This window comes from Delphinus delphis, chromosome 2, assembly GCF_949987515.2.
Source record: "Delphinus delphis chromosome 2, mDelDel1.2, whole genome shotgun sequence".
NCBI classification, from domain to species: Eukaryota; Metazoa; Chordata; class Mammalia; order Artiodactyla; family Delphinidae; genus Delphinus; species Delphinus delphis.
In genome coordinates, this window is record NC_082684.1 from 73333022 (window position 1) to 73357027 (window position 24006).

General features: G+C 39.9%; 1 protein-coding gene across 7 annotated transcripts in view; it reads left to right on the forward strand.

The window, feature by feature from the left end:
* The window catches only part of STXBP6 (syntaxin binding protein 6), a 273957-nt gene that overhangs the window by 206482 nt on the left and 43469 nt on the right, over positions 1–24006 (forward strand). For all 7 annotated transcript variants that reach the window (XM_060004744.1, XM_060004745.1, XM_060004743.1 and 4 more), the window contains 2 exons: positions 535–665; positions 1820–1985. In XM_060004744.1, coding sequence (XP_059860727.1) covers positions 535–665; positions 1820–1985 — 297 coding nt within the window. The remainder of the gene's footprint in view (positions 1–534; positions 666–1819; positions 1986–24006) is intronic.

Consider the following 24006-nt stretch of genomic DNA (forward strand, 5'->3'; position numbering starts at 1 on the left):
ACTTCCTTTAAAATGCAGCCTTTCCTAACTACCCCTACCTGATGCCTGTCAGCCCCATACGCTGCTTTCCCTGCTAGACATCATTGTGCATTTGTAGCCTCCATTAGAGGAGCTTGGTGTTAATTATTCCTGTCGTGTTCAATGTGAGTGGATGACGGCATAAATGAAGCTGCCCTTACAATTAAAATTCTATTGTAACTGCTTGAGGGTCCGCGTTATAGTTTCTATTTCTTTTGAGTTCATCTCTTACTAAAGGTACACCTATTCATTCATTTTCATTTTCTCTCTTTCTCTGCTTCTCTTTCTTTCTCTCTGTACTTCTCTCTCCCTCCCCCTCCCTCCTTCCCTCCCTCCCCCCTCTTCCTCCCCCCTGTACTCATACACATACACATGTATATACACACACCAGATATATCAGTTTTTCTCTCTCTCTCTCATTGCACATATGTATGTAGGTATAAGATAGACACACCACTGAATGAGGACCCAGACCACCCTGCACACCCACTAATCTGACTGGTCTTTTCTTGGCAGTGACAAACAAGAAACCCACACAGGCATCCATCACGAAGGTCAAACAGTTTGAAGGCTCCACGTCGTTCGTGCGGAGATCACAGTGGATGCTTGAGCAGCTTCGCCAGGTTAATGGCATCGATCCTAATCGGGTGAGTGAACTGTCCAGTGCTGAGCGAAGGTGTTCTTTCCACACAATGACTCTCTCGTTGACCTTGGCAGGGTGATGGTTGTCTGCGTCATTTTTAACAAGACGATTGCTCTATTTCAGTTATGTGGCTAAGGCTTTTTGATTCCTGTGCCCTTCTTACGGGAAATTATAAACCTTTTCATCATGTTTGACGGAGGTGCCTAAGGGGATGAATATTGAAGAAGTGCTACTCCAGTAATATGTTTATCAGCCAAGTGCAAAGAGCAGATTCAGATAATCACATCTGTGATTATCAATATGACAAACCATGTTCATCGAAGCTCCATTTATCTCCTAATGCCACCAGTGATGAGGTTTATTTACCAAAAATCAAATAAATGAACTGCACCTTAAAAATGATGTATTAGGATTCCATTGGATTTAATAAGAGAAACATTCCATGGTAGAGTTATGTATTCCAAGTGAATTCCCTTTGCTCACACACTCACCATAAAATACATCAATAATGAGGAAAAAGAGGGCTTCCCTGGTGGCGCAGTGGTTGAGAGTCCGCCTGCCGATGCAGGGGACACGGGTTCGTGCCCCGGTCCGGGAAGATCCCACATGCCGCAGAGCGGCTGGGCCCATGAGCCATGACTGCTGGGCCTGCGCGTCCGGAGCCTGTGCTCCGCAACAGGAGAGGCCACAACAGTGAGAGGCCGCGTACCGCAAAAAAAAAAAAATAATAATGAGGAAAAAGAAAATGTAAAATGTAACTATATACTGTAATAGTAAGGGGTAATCTTTTCCTGCCAAAGGTTAGGGACAAGATTAATACTGTTCAGTGCCAAGAACCTAAAGGAATCCTTTTTCGAGTAATTGGGAAGGCAATGCATAGTCTGAATTCTGACACAAGTTGATATGCAGTTAAGCTAAAGGGACTTCTGTGCTCTTAACTTCCTGGGGACATCTAAAAATGCCATGAGATTTGAGGTCTGCTTGATAAGGAGAGAAAGGTATACTCTCTGTGCACCTAGGTGCTAGTTAAATGAGTCTTGTGATTAGGACAAAAGTCTTTGAAAGGTGTTTTAGCCTTTATGAGTCTCTTAATGTGGTGAACTGGAAGCAGCAGTTTTTATAGCTTGAGATCAGTCGTTATTTCACTGTCTTTTCCAGGATTCTGCGGAGTTTGATTTGTTGTTTGAAAATGCTTTTGACCAGTGGGTAGCCAGCACGGCCTCAGAAAAATGCACCTTCTTCCAGATCCTCCACCACACCTGCCAGCGCTACCTCACGGACAGGAAGCCAGAGTTTATTAACTGCCAGTCCAAAATCATGGGAGGTGAGTGGGCGTTTGTGTGACTTTACTCATTCTGTTTCCTTAGATGCACTTTTACATACAGTTAGGTGTTCAGCCGTGTAATTAAAGACCAGAAAAAAAGAATCCAGACGCTCAGAGCTGGACCGCGTGAGGACCACTCTGGGAGTTCATCGTATGCTAATCTAGACACAGTGGTATGTTTTCACTCTTATCCAAAAGCTGATCTTTTAAAAGGAATTAACTCCTTAGCTAAGATTCTTTGTACGATGAGAACAAACCTGTCCCTTTATTAGAAAAACCTTTCCGTTTGGTTTCTTCCTTACCATTTCATCGCAGAACACTCTCCTGGGTTGCTTTTTCCTAGTATTTCTCAAGATATTTTACAAATACTGATATGACCGTTCCTACAGATACAGTCCCTTTCTTTCAAATTGCACCTAGTCTCACATTTATTCCTTGAATGGCAGACAGCTGAAGTAGGATGAGTGCTGTAAGCCAGCCTTAAGGAACGAGTACCAGCATTGGCAAGTTAATGAGAAACACTTAGAGGGTGCTTAGCACATTTCTTTTAGGTGGCGTTTCTTTTTAGAGACTTGAAACTGTGCTAAAAATATAAAGCCTTGCCAGTCACTATGGGAGTTGAGGAAGAGTGTGTATATTATTGGTCTTTTCACTGACCTGTTCTCCTGGTTTTGAGAGCATCTTTTTAAAAATGTACCAACTTTGTCTTAATCAAATGTAAGTGAAGGTCACAATAGAGACAGTACATCTTCCCCTTGGGCTGTATCTATCTTTCATATGAACATGAGGCAGAATCCATCGTTCTGTCCCAACAGCTGCTACGCACACTCTCATTTTGCCATTAGTCTGCTAGATATTGTGGGAGAAAATGCTGTCAATACCTCATTATTTGCCACTGAAGTGTTAGTGTGCCTCTTAAATAGGAAGTTGCTCACATCGTATGAACCTTGAAAGGTCTCTCTTAGATGCTGATAAAGACTCTTGTGTTATCACTTCTCTGTTTAGTCCTAGAGAAATACGAGGTGATGAGTGCATATTTTCTTCAAAGTGACTACATCCTATGGTACAAAAGTGAAAAAAATATTATACATAGATGTTGAAAGGAAAGGAAATATCAAACACTAACCTCTTACTGTTTGGAAAACATAATGAGACTCTGTCATGTCTGTGCCACCAGTGTTGTTCAAATGAATCCTGCTTTGAAAATCCAGCCTTAACAGACTTGGCCAAAGGTTCAAGCACCCAGGCTGAGGACCACAGATGGTCACATTTTCAGGGAATGGAAAATTGACCAGACAACCCCAGCTTTCCCTCATTCTTCCTTAGGATCTTCTCTAGTATCCTAGAATCACATTTGTTTCTTGATCTTAAGTTCCTGCTACGAAACATTTCCCCCGTCAGTATCAGTACGGTCAGTAGCTTGCCCGGCTGGCCCCTGAGCAGAGTCTCCTCTAAAAAACAGTGTGACGTGTGGATTTGAAATTCCTGTTGCTCTTGGAGACAGACTTTCTCTCGAGCACTCCACTTCCCCAGGTTCCATCCTGGGAGCAGAGGGTATCAGAAGCAGAGGCGGTTCCATGGGGATGACTGCATTTCCTCAGAGTGGAAATATGAGGCGGAAGCAAGGGGGCACAGACTCACTCCTCCGTCCCCATGAGGGAAACAAGCCACCCCCTTCCTGCAGAGGTTAGGGAGGGCTCTGGGAACTCTCCCCTAAGGGACGGTGCTAGGTAGCCCTCTTCTCTGTTGTCTCTGAAGCTCTCATTTCTTCTCTCAGAACAGGCCCTTTCATTCCTTCATTCACTCTTAGCTCATCATCCAACCACACAACATGTAAGTACTAAGTACCTACTATGAGCTAGTCACTTTGTTACATCCTCGATGTGGAGAACCATTCTATGTTTGGTCCCTTAATAGACCCTAATTGCCACTACCCAAACCCCAGACTGGCAGGTCCCTAACAGCCTTTCCATATGCATTACCCTCTCGAATATCCTCAGACCTTTCCACACATTCCCACCCAGCTGCTGTCATTGGCCCAGTCTTTCGATGTCTTCCACTGCCCTATGAACCCCAAATTATGCTGAGTTGAGACAAGAATCTATATATCCATAGTTAAACTGTTGGTATGTATAGTGCGTAAAACTAAAGATTGATCTCCTGTAGTAAGAAAAAGAATAAGTTAATGAGACCAAGTGCCAGAATTGGCTCTGCCCTCTGTGACCTTAGATGTGTCTCTCATCTTCCTCAGACCTCAGTTTTCCCTGGTGTAACATATGGGGGTTAGACTAGATGATATCTACAATCTGTCGGGTTGTTTGAGAATCTGTAATTCCTAAGTTACAGCTTTATTGTGTAGGTTAGTCACTTCTTAATTTAAGAATCAAAAGATTTAGTGCTGTTAAATACTGCCCAGTTCTAGATTCCCAGGGAAGGCAAAAAAGTTCGAATTAGACACATGGTAACTTGCTGGCAGCACATACATCCTTAGTGAGTACAGCCTGTCTTATCTAAACAGTCGCCTATCCTTGATAACAGTTGTACCAACACACCCTAGTGAATTAGCATGCTGATTAGTCTTCCTTTCTGCCAGTTATCACAATTCGGAGACTTAAAAAAATTGTGCAGTTTTCAGGTCACTACATTCTGACCCCTTTAACTTTTAGGGTACCTACCCCATCTTCAGCAAATGAGATCTGTTCCAAATTTCACAAAATCTTTTGGTTTGTCCTTACGGTATGGGCCGTAAGTGCTAGACACAAATTGTTTTCCATGCTGTGAAATGGGATAGATTTTGTAATTTTAGAGAACTGATGCTGCTGGTGGTGTGCTGTCCTCCATCAGGTTCTGTACATACGTTACCTCATTTAGTTTTTACAGCAGCCTTTGGAAATACAATTTATTATCTCCATTTTACTGAGAAGGAAATAGGATCAGAGAGGTAATTAAACAGCTTGCCAAGGATCGTATAGCCTTTGTCCTCAAGTGGCAGGGCTGAGATTCAAACACAGGCCTTCGCCACTCTAAAACCATCGTTTTTGGGGTCACTGAGTGGAATGCTCCAGGGAACACCATTGATATTGTCTTTGGTATGAATGGTGGCCCCTGGAGTTGTGCAGGAATTTTGGGATATATTTTAGCCAGCACATTCCTAGGTATTAAAAAAAGGAGCTAAGAGGAGAGGGCCAGAGATGATGAGCAGTTTTAACTCTTTTCCTACTTTTATTGAGGTATATGATTAAGATAATATGATGGAATCATCTGGGACCTCTAAAATCATTTTGCTTTTTGTTTTTGTTCATGAGAATTTCAATATATTAAAGAGATGAAAGTGAGGCTATTTTAGTCAATGGGGAAGATGCTGGAGCCCTGGCCACTCATCAGACCTCTTAGATATTTTGTTTCTGATCTAACCGCCGTCATTGGGAAAACTGAAGCCCAGTGATTTTGAAGGACTTTTGAAGGACAAATCTGTCTGATTCCCACTGAACCATAGTTTCTTCTTAATCTTTTTTATTTATTTTTTTTATTTATTTTTGGCTGCGATGGGTCTTCATTGCTGCGTGCGGGCTTTCTCTAGTTGCGGCAAGCAGGGGCTACTCTTCGTTGCAGTGTGCAGGCTTCTCATTGCGGCGGCTTCTCTTATTGCAGAGCACAGGCTCTAGGCACGCGGGCTTCAGTAGTTGTGGCACGTGGGCTCAGTAGTTGTGGCTCGTGGGCTCCAGAGCACAGGCTCAGTAGTTTGGCGCACAGGCTTAGTTGCTCCGTGGCATGTGGGATCTTCCCAGACCAGGGCTCGAACCCGTGCCCCTTGCCTTGGCAGGCGGATTCTTAACCACTGCGCCACCAGGGAAGTCCCCCATAGTTTCTTTAATACCAGTTCAAATAGGATTATCATTTAAGCATCTACAATTTCATGAAGTTCTTCTCTTATATTTATTGATTGTTTATACTCCATATGGCCAGGTTTTTCTTCTTGGGGAAAGTCAGTTACACAGAAATAAATTCTTTGGATTGTTTGAAATTCTGTCCTCCAAACATGATATTTCCTTATCTCCAGAGGATAGACTGGGGAGCTTTGATCTTCTGGTGCTGGTTACAGGATCCAGGAGACATGGCCAAAGTCTACAGTTGTGAAGACCCCCATAAATTGAAAGACAGCGGGATGCTCTAAGCAGGTGTGAAGCGGAAAGCGTTGGTTTCTTCTGCCTTAGTCAGCATCTTTTCAGCCATCTTCTCTTCTCTGGATGGTTGGAGGACTTTGTCCTCAAGCCTTGGTCATTCCTGACCTCCACCCTACCTCTCTCGTAGTTCATTCAAGGTCAGTCACCTTTAGAAATACAAAGCCATTATTCAGTTGCTGGGTCCCTAAGCTACCAAGTAACCTGCAGAGAAGGAAGGTAGAGGTGTGGAGCGTCTGGCTCCTGGAATATCACACAGCATCAGGAGTGACAGGGCCCTGAAGGTGAAGTCTTGGGTTCATATTTACTTGTTCTAAGATGGTAGTTTTTTTCTGTCTATAGTAAGCAGAGATGATGATATAAATGATATACTGTTATATGTGTGATAACACATTTGTACTACGAAGATGCCTTGAAGGAGTTAATCACACATGTAGAACTTCAGACTCTAGAAGAGAGACTTGCTTTCAAGAGAGCAACATGGTCTGCCCCAAGTGGTAGCATCAGTTTACTTATAATGGACCCGTCATATTAAGTCAAGGTCCCAAGGGGGACTTTGTTTTGCTCTCTTCATGCTTCTTGACAAAATGTGAGCAAATCCCTCATAGTTCCCCATTGCTGTTTTATTTACACTGACCTTCTGTAGTGATTACTGTCGGCCTATTATTTTTATGCCTAATTCTGTGAACTAAGGAAATCTTGAATGGTGTTGGCAACTTCTGTGTTAGAACCACAAAATAAATGCTTTGAAACCTATTTTCTTTTTTAGTAAGCGCGGTAAATTATTTGCACACAGAAAAGTAATTTATTCCTCAAGGCAAGGTTCTGTTTAACCTGAAGCATGTCCTAGCATTTTCCTTGAATTCTGAGTCCAAACACCCTTGGCTACCTCATTCAATTACCTCTCACTCTTTCATCTGTTCTATGTGGGTCATCCTTTAGGGGTGTCCCACCTACATTGTTTGAGGCCCACTTGGTTCCATAAGCATTTACTCAGCACCATCTGTCTGACAGGTACTGAGCTACCTGCCGACATCCAACAACCAAATAGACACCTTTGCCAACTTTACTTATGTTCCTGGAGGGACATCAGATGTAAACAGATATGACATAATATGAATACACCAAGGTGATGGCTGAGCTGCATTTTAAGGGATGGTTAACAGTTGACAGACACACAAGGGCAGGATGAAATGAGTTCTCTCTTATTGCAACAGTTAATCTAGACAGTTTCATTTCAATGTTATCTATATTCAGAATTTGGAACATGGCAGATTGTTTTTTCACGAAACAGGCTATTTTGCAGTGCCATGTATTTTTATCATCATCAAAGGGTATTTCTTAAGCATTGTCTGTCTATGTGCAGACCTTCAGATGATGGTATAAAGCCCAGACTTCTGAGCTCTTTTAGAATTCCAGGGACACAGATGTCTCTGATGTCTGCTTCATAGCAGGCTGGCCCTCATTTGCCCCTGCTGATTGGCATGCTAAAGAAGAATCAGATTGCTTTACTTTGGATTCCCCTGGGGTGGTACAGAATGTCAGGATTCAGACTGTGACTTTGTATTGTACTTTTCTCCCAAACAATGAAGGGGCATATTCCTGAGCAAGGTGTGCAAATATTTCACCTTGTGAGTGTCCCAGGCATGGGCACGTGTAAGGTGAGGTAACATAGATGACACAAAGAGCACATGTATGCATCCTAACAGGGCTCTTACAAAAAAAAGTGATCAATATGGTTTTTAATCCAAATATATGAATGTAGTGCTCTAGTACAATCTATAACATTTGCCATAATTTTTACAGTTCTTCCTCGTGTTTTAATGTTTTCTGTCACTGAATAATGGCTTTGTGGGATGTGAACTTCACCCTCGTACACATGCTCCAACCACAGGCACATTACAAAGAGTTGCTTATTTCTCAAGAATAAATTTACGTGTAATTTTGCCCCTACCACTCAAACTTCAACATACTCGGGGATGCGTGCAGACATACGCTAGTGATTATAATTCACATACCGAGTTAAATCGTATGAAAACCACCATATTGTTGCTTCTTAATGACATGTAGATGAGGGGCAGGCCAGGCTGCTTAGCTGATTCGCTGTTATGAGAGGGTCAGGAAGTGTTCCTAATAGTTCTTTAGATCTAGAGGAATCCATGTCATAGTTCCTCCAGTGAGTTTTTGTTACCCTTGAGGAAATAACAAAGTAGCAAACTTCAGTTATCCTGTACCATGATACAAACAAGGAAAGTGGTGTATGAGGAACTTGCCTGAGGTCCCACAGCTAAATAAGGGCTGGAGCTAGTACCTCCGTCAAGGCCTCTCACTTATTCCCCATCCATTCAGTGGGGACCAGGACTTCCAAGTTCCTCAATAAGCACAGGTCTTCTTTTCCTTGTATTGATTCAGTCAAGCAGAAGAGGAGATAACTCCAATTTAACAAGGTATTTTTATGAGGCTCAAATTAAAAATTCTGTTTGAAAGTTCTCTCTCGATGTCTGTTAATGATATTAATTGTATACACATGCAGACTTACCCACCACTGTCCCATCACTCCGTCCTCTTCATGGCAGCCCATACCATCCTTTCCTAGACAGCGTGATATTTTATTTAAGACTTGCTTTATAGAAACTTTTTGGAGAGAGTAAGAAATTAAGAATAGAAACCAAAAATTATGCATCAGTAAAAGTAATGGTACAAATATTTAAACTATACAATTGGACAAACCCAGTTTGGGGGATTTTTTTGCTTTGGTTATTGGAATCCCACCAGTGTAACTACTACGTCAAACACAAGTTTGATATATACTGTGCCACACAAAGTACTAACAAGCATCTGACACTGGCTGAGCGTTCTTCGGAGCAGGACGTTGTAGCAGAAGCTATGAGGTGTTTCTTGATCTGAATCTTTTATGTATGTATGTTTAAAATTTAGGATGACATTACCAATCGTTATGTTGGGCATTTTGTGTGCTTTCTCATATTTTCTGATAGTCAGTCTATTCAATACTTCATCTTATTCCCAAAAGGTGAATTAAAAGCAGATGCTTTTATTTTCAGTAAGAAAATTGGAGTAACCAAGGACTAGTTCCTTAGGTCCCATCCAGTTCTATGCATGATATAAATGACTAGTAACTAAAGAAAAATTGGGTCACAGATGTGATTTTCTCTTTTTCATTGCTCATTGGCTGTAAGCCACACAGAAATGCATGCTGTGAAACAGCTGGTGGGTTATGGTTAGTCGTCTTGAGCCAGAGTGACTTTGTGCATTAAGTGCTTTGTGAATCATCTCTCTCCACCAAAATCTTGAACCAAACCAAAGCTACATAAAGGGGACTTCTGAGGTATCGTTCATTGGCACGACAAGGATCATGAACATATTTTGTCTTTCTCATGGTTAAACAATCTGCAGTAGACGAGAGCCATTTCTACCTTCAGAATCAACCAGAACACATAACTTGATAAAGTTGATGAAGTGAAACAACTTGATAAAGTGAAAAGAGCACAACTTGATAAAGTGAAAAGAGCACAGACTAGATTCACTTACCCCTGTTTCTGATGGCCTCGCTCATTAGCTCTGTAACCTTCTCCAAGCTGCTTAACTTACACTCAGCCTCTCTGTATCATGGATAGCAACGTATACCTTGAAGGAATGGTGTGGGGATTAAAATGAATTTTAAAATATTCAGTCAGATGGGATTTTTGCAAAGTGCCAGTACATGTCTGAATATCCTATTAAAAATTACTATATGCCTATTCATAATATTACATGACTTCTTCTAGGATATTTATCAAAAGCCCTTTCTTATGAAAGGGGTAAGAAAATATTCTTAAACTTTCCTAATCCACGTTGGCCATAAGAATTGCAAAAAAAAAAAAAATTAGTAATCTCGTTGTTCCAAGTGGGAAGGAGCTGAGCTATATTATAGGCATTTCAGACATCTGGAATGCTGAGTTGTTTGCCTGGTTTATAGAATGCTGAATGTGTCGCATTTTATGTTTGACATTTACAGAATGCATATGTTACTGCTGCCTTTACCAAAACAACAGTGTTTAAAATGTATTGAGTGACACTGTGCCAGAGATCAGGGCGCATAATTCAGATCTTCTTGTAGGACAGAAAAAACCTAAAACATGTTTTCTGAACTTTATAAGAGAATAGAAATGTTTTTTTACCACCAGCGTATCTTCAAGCTAGAGTATTTCTTTGAGTCCAGTTCTCTTTACACAGCCCCAAAAGGAGACACATGGATCAGAGGTAAAATTGTTTAATATTGTTAGACAGGAAGTGGTATTTCCAAAACAGACATAAAAGGCATGCTGCATGATTCCCATACTTCTAGATTTAGAGACAAATACAATTTTTAGAAGAATTTGGGAGACAAGTTTGCCAACCAGTCTTCTATGTAAGATGTTAAAAAAAAAATCTTCATATCCAGCATCACCAGTTTCACAAAAGAAAGTTTACTTTAATACTAAAACATACAAAGGACATAAGGGCTAGTCCTTAAATTGGAAACATTTACCTTTATGAAAAACTTACTACGTCTGGTTCTTATCTTTCTTAGTTCACATAGACCAATAAAAACTCCATCATTGGCATTTAAAAGTCGTTGCTCTGCTGTAACACAGAAGCATCAAGAACTAAAATTACTTGGAATTTTAGTGAAGAGAAGCTGTCAATTCACAAGAACAGTAACTGGTTCTAAAAATGGTCATTTAGTGATTTGTCAAATTCATTCCCACTTCTGGGGGAACCCACTCAGAGCACACACCGTTTGGACAGCAGAACAGATCATCTTCAGGGTTGAAGGCCTTAGTCCTATTCCTTCCCTGGAACAGAGGTAAGGAACTTGCCCATAGTACCTGAGAAACGACCCAGGAATATGAGATTTCTAAAACCTTTAGTGAAGGAGTAAATGAAATGGCCTTTTTTCTCACATTATATCCTAGGCTTTTAAAAAGTTCAGCCTTGTATCTGATCATCAAAATAAGACTAAGCCGCTAAGTTTATCACAAGCAGTTATTTGAAATTTGGACATTGATATAAATCGGAATGTGGAGACTTCAGATTTACAAGACCAAACATTTTTCACCCTTCCATTTGCAATATGCCTACCCAGGGCTGGGTTTATTAGGTGTCCTGCAAGAAGCAAGAGCATTAGGATTGGCAAATTGAGGAAGCAAAAGTAGAAGATGCACAGTTAAATCTGAATTTTAGATAACAATGGATAATTTTTTAGAATAAGTATATTCCATGCAATATTTGAGACAACTAAAAAATTATCCATTGTTTGTCTAAAGTTCACATTTTATCGAGTGTCCTATATTTTATCTGGCAACCTTCATGGGCATCCCAGTTTCTAGCTACCATAACCAATATGGAAAACATAATATGTTTATTGTTATGTAAATAAACTTTATGGTGGCCAAATTATTAGGACTTTAAGATACACTGAGATGGAAATCTCCCAGGCATAATGTTAGGTTAGCCGTTCAAAGATACAAACAGAGAAAAATGTGAGACAGACTGCTAAAGAAGGACAATTAGAAGAACTGAGAGTATTCCTGTCTTCTTGTGGCTATTCTACACAGAAAAATGCTGTGAAATGCAAATTAAAGTATTAATAAGTATAGCAATTCCACTAAAGCTCTTTTGTTACCAAACATGAGATTCCTGCTTACTTTTGCACAGGGAAGAAAGCTCAGTCTTGAGTCTGAATGTCTTTGGCTTGGTTTTGAGGAGTTAGTTTCCTGCAAGAGCAGTGAAAGGAGCCTGCCATTGACTCTTGGGGACACCAACAGACCAAAGGCTCTCATTTATGGAGAAAGAGTAAGAAGTTCTAGGGTCTCAAGAACTAGAAGCAGCTGCCACTTTAAAAATTTAGCCTCCTGGGCTTCCCTGGTGGCGCAGTGGTTGAGAATCTGCCTGCTAATGCAGGGGACACGGGTTCGAGCCCTGGTCTGGGAGGATCCCACATGCCTCAGAGCAACTAGGCCCGTGAGCCACAACTACTGAGCCTGTGCGTCTGGAGCCTGTACTCTGCAACAGGAGAGGCCACGATAGTGAGAGGCCCGTGCACCGCGATGAAGAGTGGCCCCCACTTGCCACAACTAGAGAAAGCCCTCACACAGAAACAAAGACCCAACACAGCAAAAATAAATTAATAAACTCCTACCCCCAACATCTTAAAAAAAAAAAAATTTAGCCTCCTGTCTGACCAGTCTGATGGTTTTCTCAGTAATGGGAGTGACTGGTCTAACAAGGGTCCCTTGTCACACCCTTGTAGCTTGCCTACAAGCTTTGGCTTATCTTTATACATCATACTGACCATCTGTAGCCTCCTCTCATTGTCAGGTAAATGAACATGGACGATAACCCTGGCTTAGCTTTTGGCTGGCTGGTTTGATTTGGGTTTTGTTCTAGCTTCATATAACATCCAAAGGTGATGCTACTATAGGTTCCATTTACCATTCAGTGGGTCCCACCTATGAAAGGGGAAGAATGTCTTCAGTATTTTCTCACTGTGAGAGCACCTTCAGCATAAACACTTCAACTGCAAGACTCGAGTGACAGGAAGGCAATAAAGTATGTCATTATGTTGAGGTAAAATACATGTTTTAGGAAAAGAATGAGGACAAGTCTTCATTGGCCTATGGATCTGTTTACTTTAACTTTTGAGTGGTTCAATTGTGAGGTGACAAATGTGCGCCTTTTAAATGTAGTGGATGCTGTTGGTGGGAAAGCAACTATCTGTTTTTCTTTTATTTAAATTCATAGTCCATGCCAAAAAGACAGTAGTGGGAAGGACTCAGAGTATTTCTGAGTTTAGATACCTAAGCAGAAGCTGATTATTTATACTTTGAGAAAATCTAAATTGTCATAATCACTCATAATGCTATGCCCTATAGAAAAGAACTTTCAAGTGGAATCGATATTCCCCTCATTGAACCTGATCGAGAACATTCTGGTCAGAATCAGCTTCATGTCCCTTATAACCCAGAGAATTAAACAGGACAGAGTATGATGGGTAAAAAGTCAGGAGCATTCCATGCTTCACATATAAATATTGCACCAGATCTAATCTCCTTGTGATTATGTATACTATTTTATATTATTCCCACTATCAGTGTTTCACTCCATCCTATGGACCTATTTTCACAGTTGGTTGATTTTATTGATCTTCTTTCCAGTTCCCATTATAAGAGGTTGAGACTTACAGAGGGGAAAAAAAGATGGTTTTCACAAGGTCAGAGTAGATTCACACATCTGTGATAAAAGCTAAAAGCCTGTCCTGATGGTTGGGTTCTAGTAATGTTAGGTTTCTTAGACACCAGGTGAAGGAGAGAAAAAACACTTGTAATTTTAAGAAAGTCTTTATGGTGTCAGTGTACAATCCTTGTGTATTTTCCTTAAGCTTTTGACTTTCAAACTTGAATAAGACAGAAAATATTAGAATTGTTTAAAGGTTTACATCATTTAAAAGCGAATTGTTCATCTTAGAGTTAAAATATATTTTTTCTATCCACAGTATGTTTACCATCTTGGCCATTTGTGTTAGTTTCTGAGTGATGCTGGTACAAAATTATCACAAACTTAGTGGCTTAAAACAACACAAATTTATTATCTTCTAGTTCTGGGGGTCAGAAGTCTGGAGTGGGTGTTCAGGCAGTGTTCCTTCTGGAGGCTCTAGGGAAGAATTTGTTTCCATGCCTTTTCCACCTTCTAGAGGCTGCTTGTATTCCATGGTGTGTGGCCTGTTTCTCCATCTTCAGAGTCCCCAGTGTAGCACCTCCAAATCTCTCTCTTTGGCTTTTACACTCCTGCCTCCCTCTTATAAAGACCCTTGTGGTTATATTGGGTCGACACAGGTAATTCAGGATAATCTTACCATCTGAAGACCCTTAAGCACAGCTGCAAAGTCCCTCTTACCGTGTAAGGTAACATATTCACGGGTTACAGGAATTAGGATGTGGGCATCTTTGAGAAGCTGGTGTTCTGCCTACCATAGCATTTTTCTAAGAGCTATAATGTACACGATTGTATAATACTGTCCTACATTTAATTTTTTTCCTTTCGTAAGATATACTTTTAAATACTACCTATAGACTGTATTACTTGTACTAATCTATTATAATTTAAGACACTTAGAAACACCTAAACTTTTTAGGAAAGCCCAGTACTTAAGTAGCTGAAAGGGCTTGCCATGTGCTAGATTATCCAGTAGTTCCTTACTTTACCAACTGGGATATTTGTACCTTTCTCTTCACTTAAGGAATTGATTTTCCTTAATAATTACACAGGTTCTTTACAAGTTCCTAGGAAGTCTTAGTATTTAAGTTTTTGATGATGAAGATGTTGTAGGCCATTTGGTTTTGTTAAAAATCATCCTTTTCCTTCGTATTTCCCTTCCTGCATCCTCAGAAAATGATCCTAATGCCCTACTTGCAAATACCTTGGTGCTATTCCTCTTGAGACTGACAGTCCCTCTTCAGCTTTGATATAAAATGTCAAGGTCAAGTGTATTTAACACATACGCATCAGACAAGTTCACATTAGCTGGTTGGATTTATCTCTTTAATTCAGCATACATTTAGAAGTGATCTAACATGAGCCCCTGAAATGCAATTAGAATATTAATTCAACAGTTTTCTGTATTGCTTAGGGTGTGTGCTTCTTTCCCTGTGGTGGTGTTTCTTACACACTGTCTTCCCAGTATGGTATGTTAGACACTAAAAAGAAAAAGACTTTGCACAGATCTGGGTTTGAATTTCTGATCTGTCATTTACTATCTGTGGACAAGTTACTTAAACCGTAAGCTTGATTTCCTCTTCTTAAACACAATAATAATGCTTATTCCATAGGGTTGTTATAAGATTTTAAATAAGGGCATGTATGAGCATTTAGCATGGTACATAGGGAGTACTGTGGAATGTAGTGGTAGCTGTTATAATTAATAATTATATTAATATAATTATTTTTTTCTTTAAATTCTGCCTTCTTGCTATTGTCCTTCCTTCCCTCCTATTCTGAATAGAATCTGAATTCCAGTCAGACACAGAGGAGGGAGTAGAAATACAGAGATAAATAGCTTTCAGCGTGTCCCTTACATCAGATACAGTAGAGGTACAGTCATATTGTATTTGCATTTTTCTTCTAGGAAAAAAAGCCAGCTAATGGTGATAACACTGATAGTCACCATATTGAGTTCCTACCATATGCCAGACAATTCTTTTAGTTCACATTAATCCAAAAAAGTCATCATTGTTATCCCCATTTACAGGTGAAGAAACTGGGTCTCCTAACGTTACTTAACATGCCTAAAGTCACATAGATAATAAAGGAAAATCAAGATTTGAACCTGTCTATTCCTAAAACCTACCTTTCCGCCTTCCCCGTTAGAGAAAAGTAGAGAAACTCTTCAAAGCTATCACTGATGCATGTTTTTGTCTAAAAGTTCCAAGTGTTCCTCCAACAAAATGAGATTCTATTCTCATTTCATCAGCAATTAGTATAGTTCTTGACATTGGTCAATGCTGTGTTTTCAGGATAACATTTGAATTATAGCATTCATTGCTTTATCACTGTTATTTTCCAGTCAAGGGTTTGATTAAGTTCACTTTCCTAATGCTGCCCTTTCTTATGGTGTTTCAGATCTATTTTCTTTTCCTCTAGGGACACATCTTTGAAATCATATTATACTTAAAAAAGAAAATGCAATATTATTTGTTGAAATATAAGATATACATAAATTTTCAGGAATACATGTTATATAAAGTATGGTACATTTATATTCAACTCTTGTGCATAATAAACACTTATAGGCCAGCAACATGCACAGGAAATTAAGTTGGAGTCCTAGGTAAGGCAGCCTTTGAAAATAGATTATGTATGTATCTTGCTTTGGGAAATAAAAGACTTGGAAGAATGTGTTAAAGCTTTCTTCAATGCTGATTAAGAAAATTCCAAAATTAAGCCTTCCGTCTTTTGGACTATTATACTTCTCAGCTTCATCCTTTAAAAGCTGAGTAAACACAAGTACAAATAGCTGGATTTCTTTCTGATTAAGATGAGGTTAAAAGCTGCAGAAATTTTAAGTTCTAATACAGATAAAAATCAACAGGACCAGTGAGTTACTACTGCTTCTCAACTCTTTTTTTTTTTTTTCTGTTAAGAAATGTAAATTGAGGCGACTTCCCTGGTGGTCCAGTGGTTAAGACTCCGTGCTCCCAATGCAGGGGGCCCGGGTTTGACCCCCGGTCAGGGAACTAGATCCCACACGCATGCCGCAACTAAAGAGTTCTCATGCCACACCTAGAAGATCCCACATGCTGCAACAAAGATCCCACAGATGGCAATGAAGTTCCCACGTGCCGCAACTAAGACCCAGCACAGCCAAATAAATAAATAAATATTAAAAAAAAAAAGTAAATTGCAATTCATCATTTGGGTCCATCTACTTTCAATTAGCCAGGCCTAGGTAAATAAGAGAATCTATCAGTAGGATATAATCAGCTTGTTCTTTGTTTGCTGGTGAGAACAAATGGAAAAATAAGTATTATCACTGCTGAACATTGTAGAATTTTTGGATTGTTATATTGATAAAAATGAATGTTTTAAAAATTGACTCTTGGTGCAGTTTGATGTGAATTCACATTTTAAGCCTCCTTCAGCACCACCACATACAAAATAGAGGAAATTAAAAAGAAAGAATCACTCTCAGGAAAAAGGTAAGTATGCATAAACCAGCAACATAACAGAATCACAAAGCAGTTAGTAGGAATGAAGCTGCTTGCCTGCTGGGCTGCAAGTCTGGAAAGAGGTAGTTTGAATTCCATGCTGTAACAGTGACTAAAAGTACCCCATGCAAAGCAGGAGACCAGAGCCACATTTGCTTTTTGGAACCACAGCTTCTCTGCCCAAGCAAGGAATCTACAAAAAAGCCATGACCAACTGCTCTATGGGAAAGTGGCTTATAAGAAAGAATCTGCATTCCTGGGGAGGCAACAGAAAGAAGACATAGTCTCCCACCCAAGACCTGGAGCCAGCTGCCCACTGGCTTGGCACTGGCTCTACAATATCCAGAATAGCACCCAGGACAGGAGCCTCAGACCATCACCCTAAGTCCCAGTTGTCTTAGGGGCCAGTACCAGAATCAATAAAACTACACATAGGGGAGAACGGACCAAGGTGGTGAGGAGAAGGGGGAAGAAATTAAAATTCCCCACTCAGGAAGAATGTACTAACCAAAATTTTACAATATATGAGAAATCCAAAAAGAAAAAAGAAAAAAAAGAATTTACTCCAAATGAAATGAAAGTAACAGAGCAATTTGAAAATGACTTTAAAATAAATATGCTTATGATACTCAAAAGATAAAGGAATTAGGAAAAAATCAGATATTACAAAACAAAACCAAACTCAATGAAAAAATGAGGTAGTGGGAAGGAGTGAAAATGAAAAAATATAGTCTGAAATACACTGAGTTGTGAGATTAAACTCTAGATTGGCCACAGTTAAAGAATTAATGAATTGGAAAATAATGAGAAATTCACCCATAATGCAGCTCAGAGAGATGAAGAATATAGAGGGGCAGGTGTGCATGGAAGATAGAAGAGGCTCTACCATTCATCTCATAGGAGTTTCTGAAGATGAGTCTATCAGAATGGTGAGAAAGCAGTATTCCAAAAGATATGGGCTAAAACTTTTCCAGAATTGAAGACTCAGATTGAGAATACCACCAAGTGCCACACTTGAATATTAAACAAAGCTATACCTAGACAAAAACACAATGAAGGAGTAAAACACTGAGGACAAAGAGAAAATCTTCAAAGATACTAAAAATAAAAGTTTCCTACAGTGGAAGGAAAAACTGATGGCTGTTACCGGCGCTAAGAGATGCCAGAAGTCAATAAATTTCCAGAAATAACTGTCAATCTAGAATTCCATACCCAGCTAGACTATAATTTAGAAGTGAGAGAAAAACATATTTTCAAACAGGCAAAGATTATTTGCTTTCTCCTCCACCCTTGCTGAAAGAGCTACTAAATGATATACCTCAACATGGAGCAAAGTGAACCCAAAGGGAAGGAGTATGGTGTGAGAAACAACAGTGATCGCGAATATGGTAAAAATACATCGCCAAACTAAATTGCCTAATGATTATTTTTAAATTATTTTGGATGTTTCCTTTAAAAAACTGGAGCTAAAATTCTAGACATAATTAAGGAATATATGCTGTATGTTCAGTGGATAGTTAATCCATGCTAAAGTCTGTGCTGAGAATGATAGAATTACTGAATTAATTTGACTTTGATAGGGAAAAAAAGTCATAGTTGCATCTGTTAGACTTCTGGTTTTAAAATGGTGGAATAAAAAAAGGATTTTCCTCTCTTCTCTTGAATACTATCCAAAATCAACTAAGAGAATGTAGGATGCAAACTATCTCTGATGAGTTGAGTAGCTGTCTCTTAATCGCAAACCCCTATATGTGGGGAAGGCCTGACAAGTACAGTAAAGGTCAAGGTAGACCCCCAGAGAGAGCTCTCATAGCTGTGGTCTCAGAGCATAAAGCCAGCAGAATGAAATGGTCCAAAGTGTATGCTAACAACCCCTTTCTGAACAATGAGCAGATGCCAGAAAAGCTCTGGGAGTTTGATGGACTCAGCTTGGCACGATGCCTGGACAAGCAAGAAAGGCTAAACACAGAATCACAGTCAAAGCCATATTTGTAGGAATCAATCTGTTGATGGCAGAAGAAGGAAACTGAATTCTATGTAACCCTGTGGTACAGATCTCATTTGGGAAAGTAAAGGCCTCTGTCACATACACAGCCCTGTGTCATAAAGAGAACACCTGGCGCCTTCTGGTCTAGAATGTGGTCTTCCCTCTTCAGTAACATGAACCTCCTACAAATAGGTGTTCAGAAAGTGATCATCTTATTTTCAAAATGGTCATCGCAACAGAGCCAGCTTAGGCAGCTTCATCACTTACTAGGTTAGTCCTTACACAATTCGCAACCTCCCTAAACCATGGTTTTTGTTAAAATAGGGTAATAGCTCCTCCCATATAGCACTGTGAGTAGGATTAAATAATATATGTAAAACACTAGGCATGCCAACACATGATTAAAAGTCAGTAAATATTTGCTAATCCACAGAGAGGTCCAACCATCTATCTGTGAGGTGGAACTCCCAGGGCTAAGCACTGACTGGCCTTCCTTTTCCTCTTGCTGTCTTAAGAGTAGTGATTAAGATCACAGATACAGGAGCAAGAATGCATGAGTTTGAATCCTACCTCTTTCACCTACTAGCCTTATGATCTTGGCCAAATTATTCATCTGGCCCTCAGTTTTCCCATCTGTAAAGTGGGAATAATAACAGTACCTACATCACAAAGTTGTTGTAAGGATTAAATGAGTTAATTCTTGTAGAGCATTTTTTATAGTGTCTGGGATAGAGTAGTTCAGTACGTATTAACTATTAGTAGTATTTTTCAAGAATTACAAGTCACACCATAGATATGGTTACCATACTTCTTAGGTTTTTAGGAACGGTCACTTTCTCAGGAATGGGATTCTTTTTTTTTTTTAACATTTTTTTTCAAAGATTGCTTTATTCTTTTTTTTTTTTTAACATCTTTATTGGAGTATAATTGCTTTACAATGGTGTGTTAGTTTCTGCTGTATAACAAAGTGAATCAGCTATACATATACATATATCCCCATATCTCTTCCCTCTTGCGTCTCCCTCCCTCCCACCCTCCCTATCCCACCCCTCTAGGTGGTCACAAAGCACCGAGCTGATCTCCCTGTGCTATGTGGCTGCTTCCCACTAGCTATCGGTTTTACATTTAGTAGTGTATATATGTACATGCCACCCTCTCACTTTGTCCCAGCTTACCCTTCCCCCTCCCTGTGTCCTCAACTCCATTCTCTCCATCTGCTTCTTTATTCCTGTCCTGCCTCTAGGTTCTTCAGAACCTGTTTTTTTTTTTTAGATTCCATATATATGTGTTAGCATAAAGTATTTGTTCTTCTCTTTCTGACTTACTTCACTCCGTATGACAGACTCTAGGTCCATCCACCTCACTACAAACACCTCAATTTCATTTCTTTTTATGGCTGAGTAATATTCCATTGTATATATGTGCCACATCTTCTTTATCCATTCATCTGTCGATGGACACTTAGGTTGCTTCCATGTCCTGGCTATTGTAAATAGCGATGCAACGAACATTGTGGTAAGTGACTCTTTGAGTTATGGTTTTCTCAGGGTATATTCCCAGTAGTGGGATTGCTGGGTCGTATGGTAGTTCTATTTTTAGTTTTTTAAGGACCCTCCATACTGTTCTCCATAGTGGCTGTATCAGTTTACAAGGAATGGGATTCTTTAAACATAGAATTGACTGTTTTTTTTTTTTTTTTTTTTTTTGGTCGGGGTGAATACCCTATTGCTAGATCATGTATTCCAAATTTTGGTTTATTTTGATCATAAGCAAAATTCTGTTTTGCCAATGGTTAGTTATTTTTTTAAGGTAGATCAACACCATGTGCTGAATAAATTGGTTGTGGGCTGGTACCACCCTTGAATAACTTTAGTTATGAGGCTAGAGCAGAGATCTGCAAACTATAGGCATCAGGCCAGATCCAGCCTGTTTGGTAAAAAGTTTTATTGAAATACAACCATGCCCATTAATTTATATATTTGCTTATAACTTTCACACTACAACAACAGATTGAGTAGTTATGCCAAAACATTATGGCCTTCAAAGCCTAAAATAGTTACTATTTGGCCCTTTACAGAAAAAGTTTGCAGACTCCTGCCCTAGAGTAGTAGTTTTCAGTAAACTTTTAGTTAGTCAAAAACAGCATTTCTGGATGCATTTGATTATGGGCTTTAGCATAATTTGAAAATATAAAGGGTAATGTAATTAGAGGGAAGTTGGCAGTGGTATGGTTCCAGTCCCCCATAATGTTTTTTGTGACTGCATAAATCTGTCAGTCTACAAGAAGATGGTAGGGAATCCCACTCCTTTCTCTGAGTGTGGGAAACATCAGATTTTGGACCTAAGAGCTTGCTGCTGGTCTTTTTGTTAAGGGATGCTGTCAAGGCCAATATGTCTTAAAATTAGAGAACAGAACAGAAAGAGGGCAGACAACAGGGACAGACATGCAACTTCCACTCATAATCACAGAACTCAAGTCCCTGTGGGGTTGCCTGGCCGGGTTCCCTGTTGAGAAGGGAGATCTCTGATGGACTTGGATCATCGGGACTATCTTTTTCTTTTCTTTCCTCTTCTCTGCTTTGGATTTTTTGTTTCATTTTCTTCAGAATGATTGACTTTTTAATCTCAGCTTATAGAAAACATCGCTATTTAAATCTGTTGGGAATGTTTAAATGGGAGGGCATCGTGTGTGTGTGTGTGTGTGTGTTTTAGTAACTTTATTTTCTAAAAATCTGTCCTACAAGTGTTTTTTTCCTACATCTTCACTTCTTTAAATAGAAACAAGGGCAAAAGCTTATCATGATATGGGTTTAGTCAGCCAAATTCAGCTTTTAATAAGTTAAGGTCAACCAGAAGTTCTGCACTTGGCTGCTACCAAGCACTGTCCTTCCAGCAGCATTGCTTGCTCTTCTCACGTCTTTTCCCAGGGATGGAGTCTGTGGCGTCAGCTGCTGAGAGAGAGGGATGGAGATTATAGACTGTTATGGCATAGAGCACATACTGATACTCCCCTGAGTAAGGAACCTCCTGGGTTTGCCAGAGTGTGATGGCAAAAGAGGAGATGTCAGCTTTGGATGTTATGATCTCTTCTGTCAGGAGTCGTGCAGCTCCCTGGGGGTATGTGCCTCCTGGGTGGTAAGGAGGAGTCTGGATGCAACCGGTCACCGATCTTGCAGACATCCTGCCCATTTCCATGACTACACACCACAACAAACACGTCTGTTGCTCATTTAAAAGCCAGCAAAGCTCTCAGTTGGGAAACTGAATCCAGATCCTCAACCAGAATTTAACAAGAAGGAAAAGATTCTCTTGGTTGCCAAACTCCAAGAGGTCATTAGCTGTTGTGCTTCCTTTTTAGTTCCTATTTCCAGCCACCATCAAGTCAGCTCACCAGTGCCTCTCGGACACTTATGCTCCCTAGAGATGACCTAGTCTTTCTGGCAGACCTCCCTTAGGGTGGGGAAGTCCAAGATAAAGATGCTCATCTACAGCTAGTCAGGTCAGAGCACTAGCCTAGACCTCTTTGAGTAATAACGAGTGTTATGTTTCCTACTCATTTGTTGCCTTTCTATTTAATTTGACCGACACGTTCTGCCCTAGCCTTCGCTGAAATGAGCCCAAGTCCCTGTGTAGCAGAGCTCTGGGTGACTGTGCTGGCAGGTGCTCTACTTGGACTCAGCCCGAGTTCTAGGGACAGTTCCAACCTGCTCACGCAGTTCCTCCTGCCCACCACCCCCAAAGCCACGGAACCACCTTTTGCTGCCTCTTTTACTTGCTTTTGACTAAAGTATTATGTGTGGAAAAACTTAACATGTGAATATGCCGCTTGAGGGTACAGCTGGGTGGCAATAAATGATCAGATCACTAATGGTGGATCTGCTTCTATTCCTGAACTTAAACCAAGAAAGATAGTAGTCTAGCTTCTTACCAAGAGTATCCATTTAAATATTTCCATGGAAATAAACTGCCTGGTGGCCCCTCAAGTTTGCACAGTTCTTAGACTCCTTTTCGTCTTTAAGAATACTAAGCTTTCCTGTGTTCGGCAGAGCTGAGGAATCTGTCCTATTTTCTTCCATCTTCCCTGCTGTTTCAACGTCTTGTTTTAGATCATTTGTGTCAACTTACATTTATTCAAAATAAGCAAAGTGTTCAATTACCTGAAAAAGAGAATAGAAAAAACTGCAATGCCATAGGTTCCCTATAACTTCTAATAATTACGTCTGTATCGACTAACGTGAATCAAAATATGCATGTTCTTGATGTCTTCTAGTTCACAAAAGGAAATGATTGCTGCCTTTGTCAAGCTAATGCCGATATGATGATACGTAAAAACGTTCTGCTTGCAGCTGCAAGTTAGTAAGCCATATAAGGGAAAGCTTTAATTATAGCTTCATCCTGCAGTAAAAGTGCTTAATTAGACTCATGTAAGATTTTACTTGAAGCTAGATTTCTTTCTGAAGATTTACAGAATTAAGAAAAAGATTTCTTTTCCTATTCATCTTCCTCTTTCACTTGTTGACCTTGATCCGTACCTACTTCCACCCTAGTTTCCTCCTATAACGAGAACTAACATAAGGAGATTTTAGTCTGTCAGTTAATAGATACTCTCTTGACTGGTTGCTGACTTTCACTTCAGAGTTATGAGTTTTCAGATGCTATCTGTCTTTAGTATTTTGACCAGGTCTTCAGTGCAAAATAAATATTTCACACTTACAAAGCCCCTTTCTGTACTGAATCCAGTGGTACTGTTTTGCATTTTGCCAGTAATGTTATTAAAAACCGTTCAAGTACCAAAGCTTGAGTATGATTTCATACATACCTTCAAGGGTGTCACTCACTAAAAGGTGAGCAAGGGTATTGCTCTTGGCTTTCTTGAGTGGCAGTGAAGGGTGGAGTGACGGCCAGCATCCCACTTCTCTCTGCTGCTGTTTCCAGTCCTAATGGCCACAGTGACTGCAGTATATGGTCTGTCTTGTACAATACACTATTTCTTACCTTGTTGCCGTTTTTTCTTTTAGTTTACCCATGGATACATTTTTGATAAGAAGGCAAGTAGAAAATGGGTATTTGAATCTACACTGCACAGAGAAAATGACATTTTGAATCTTGTT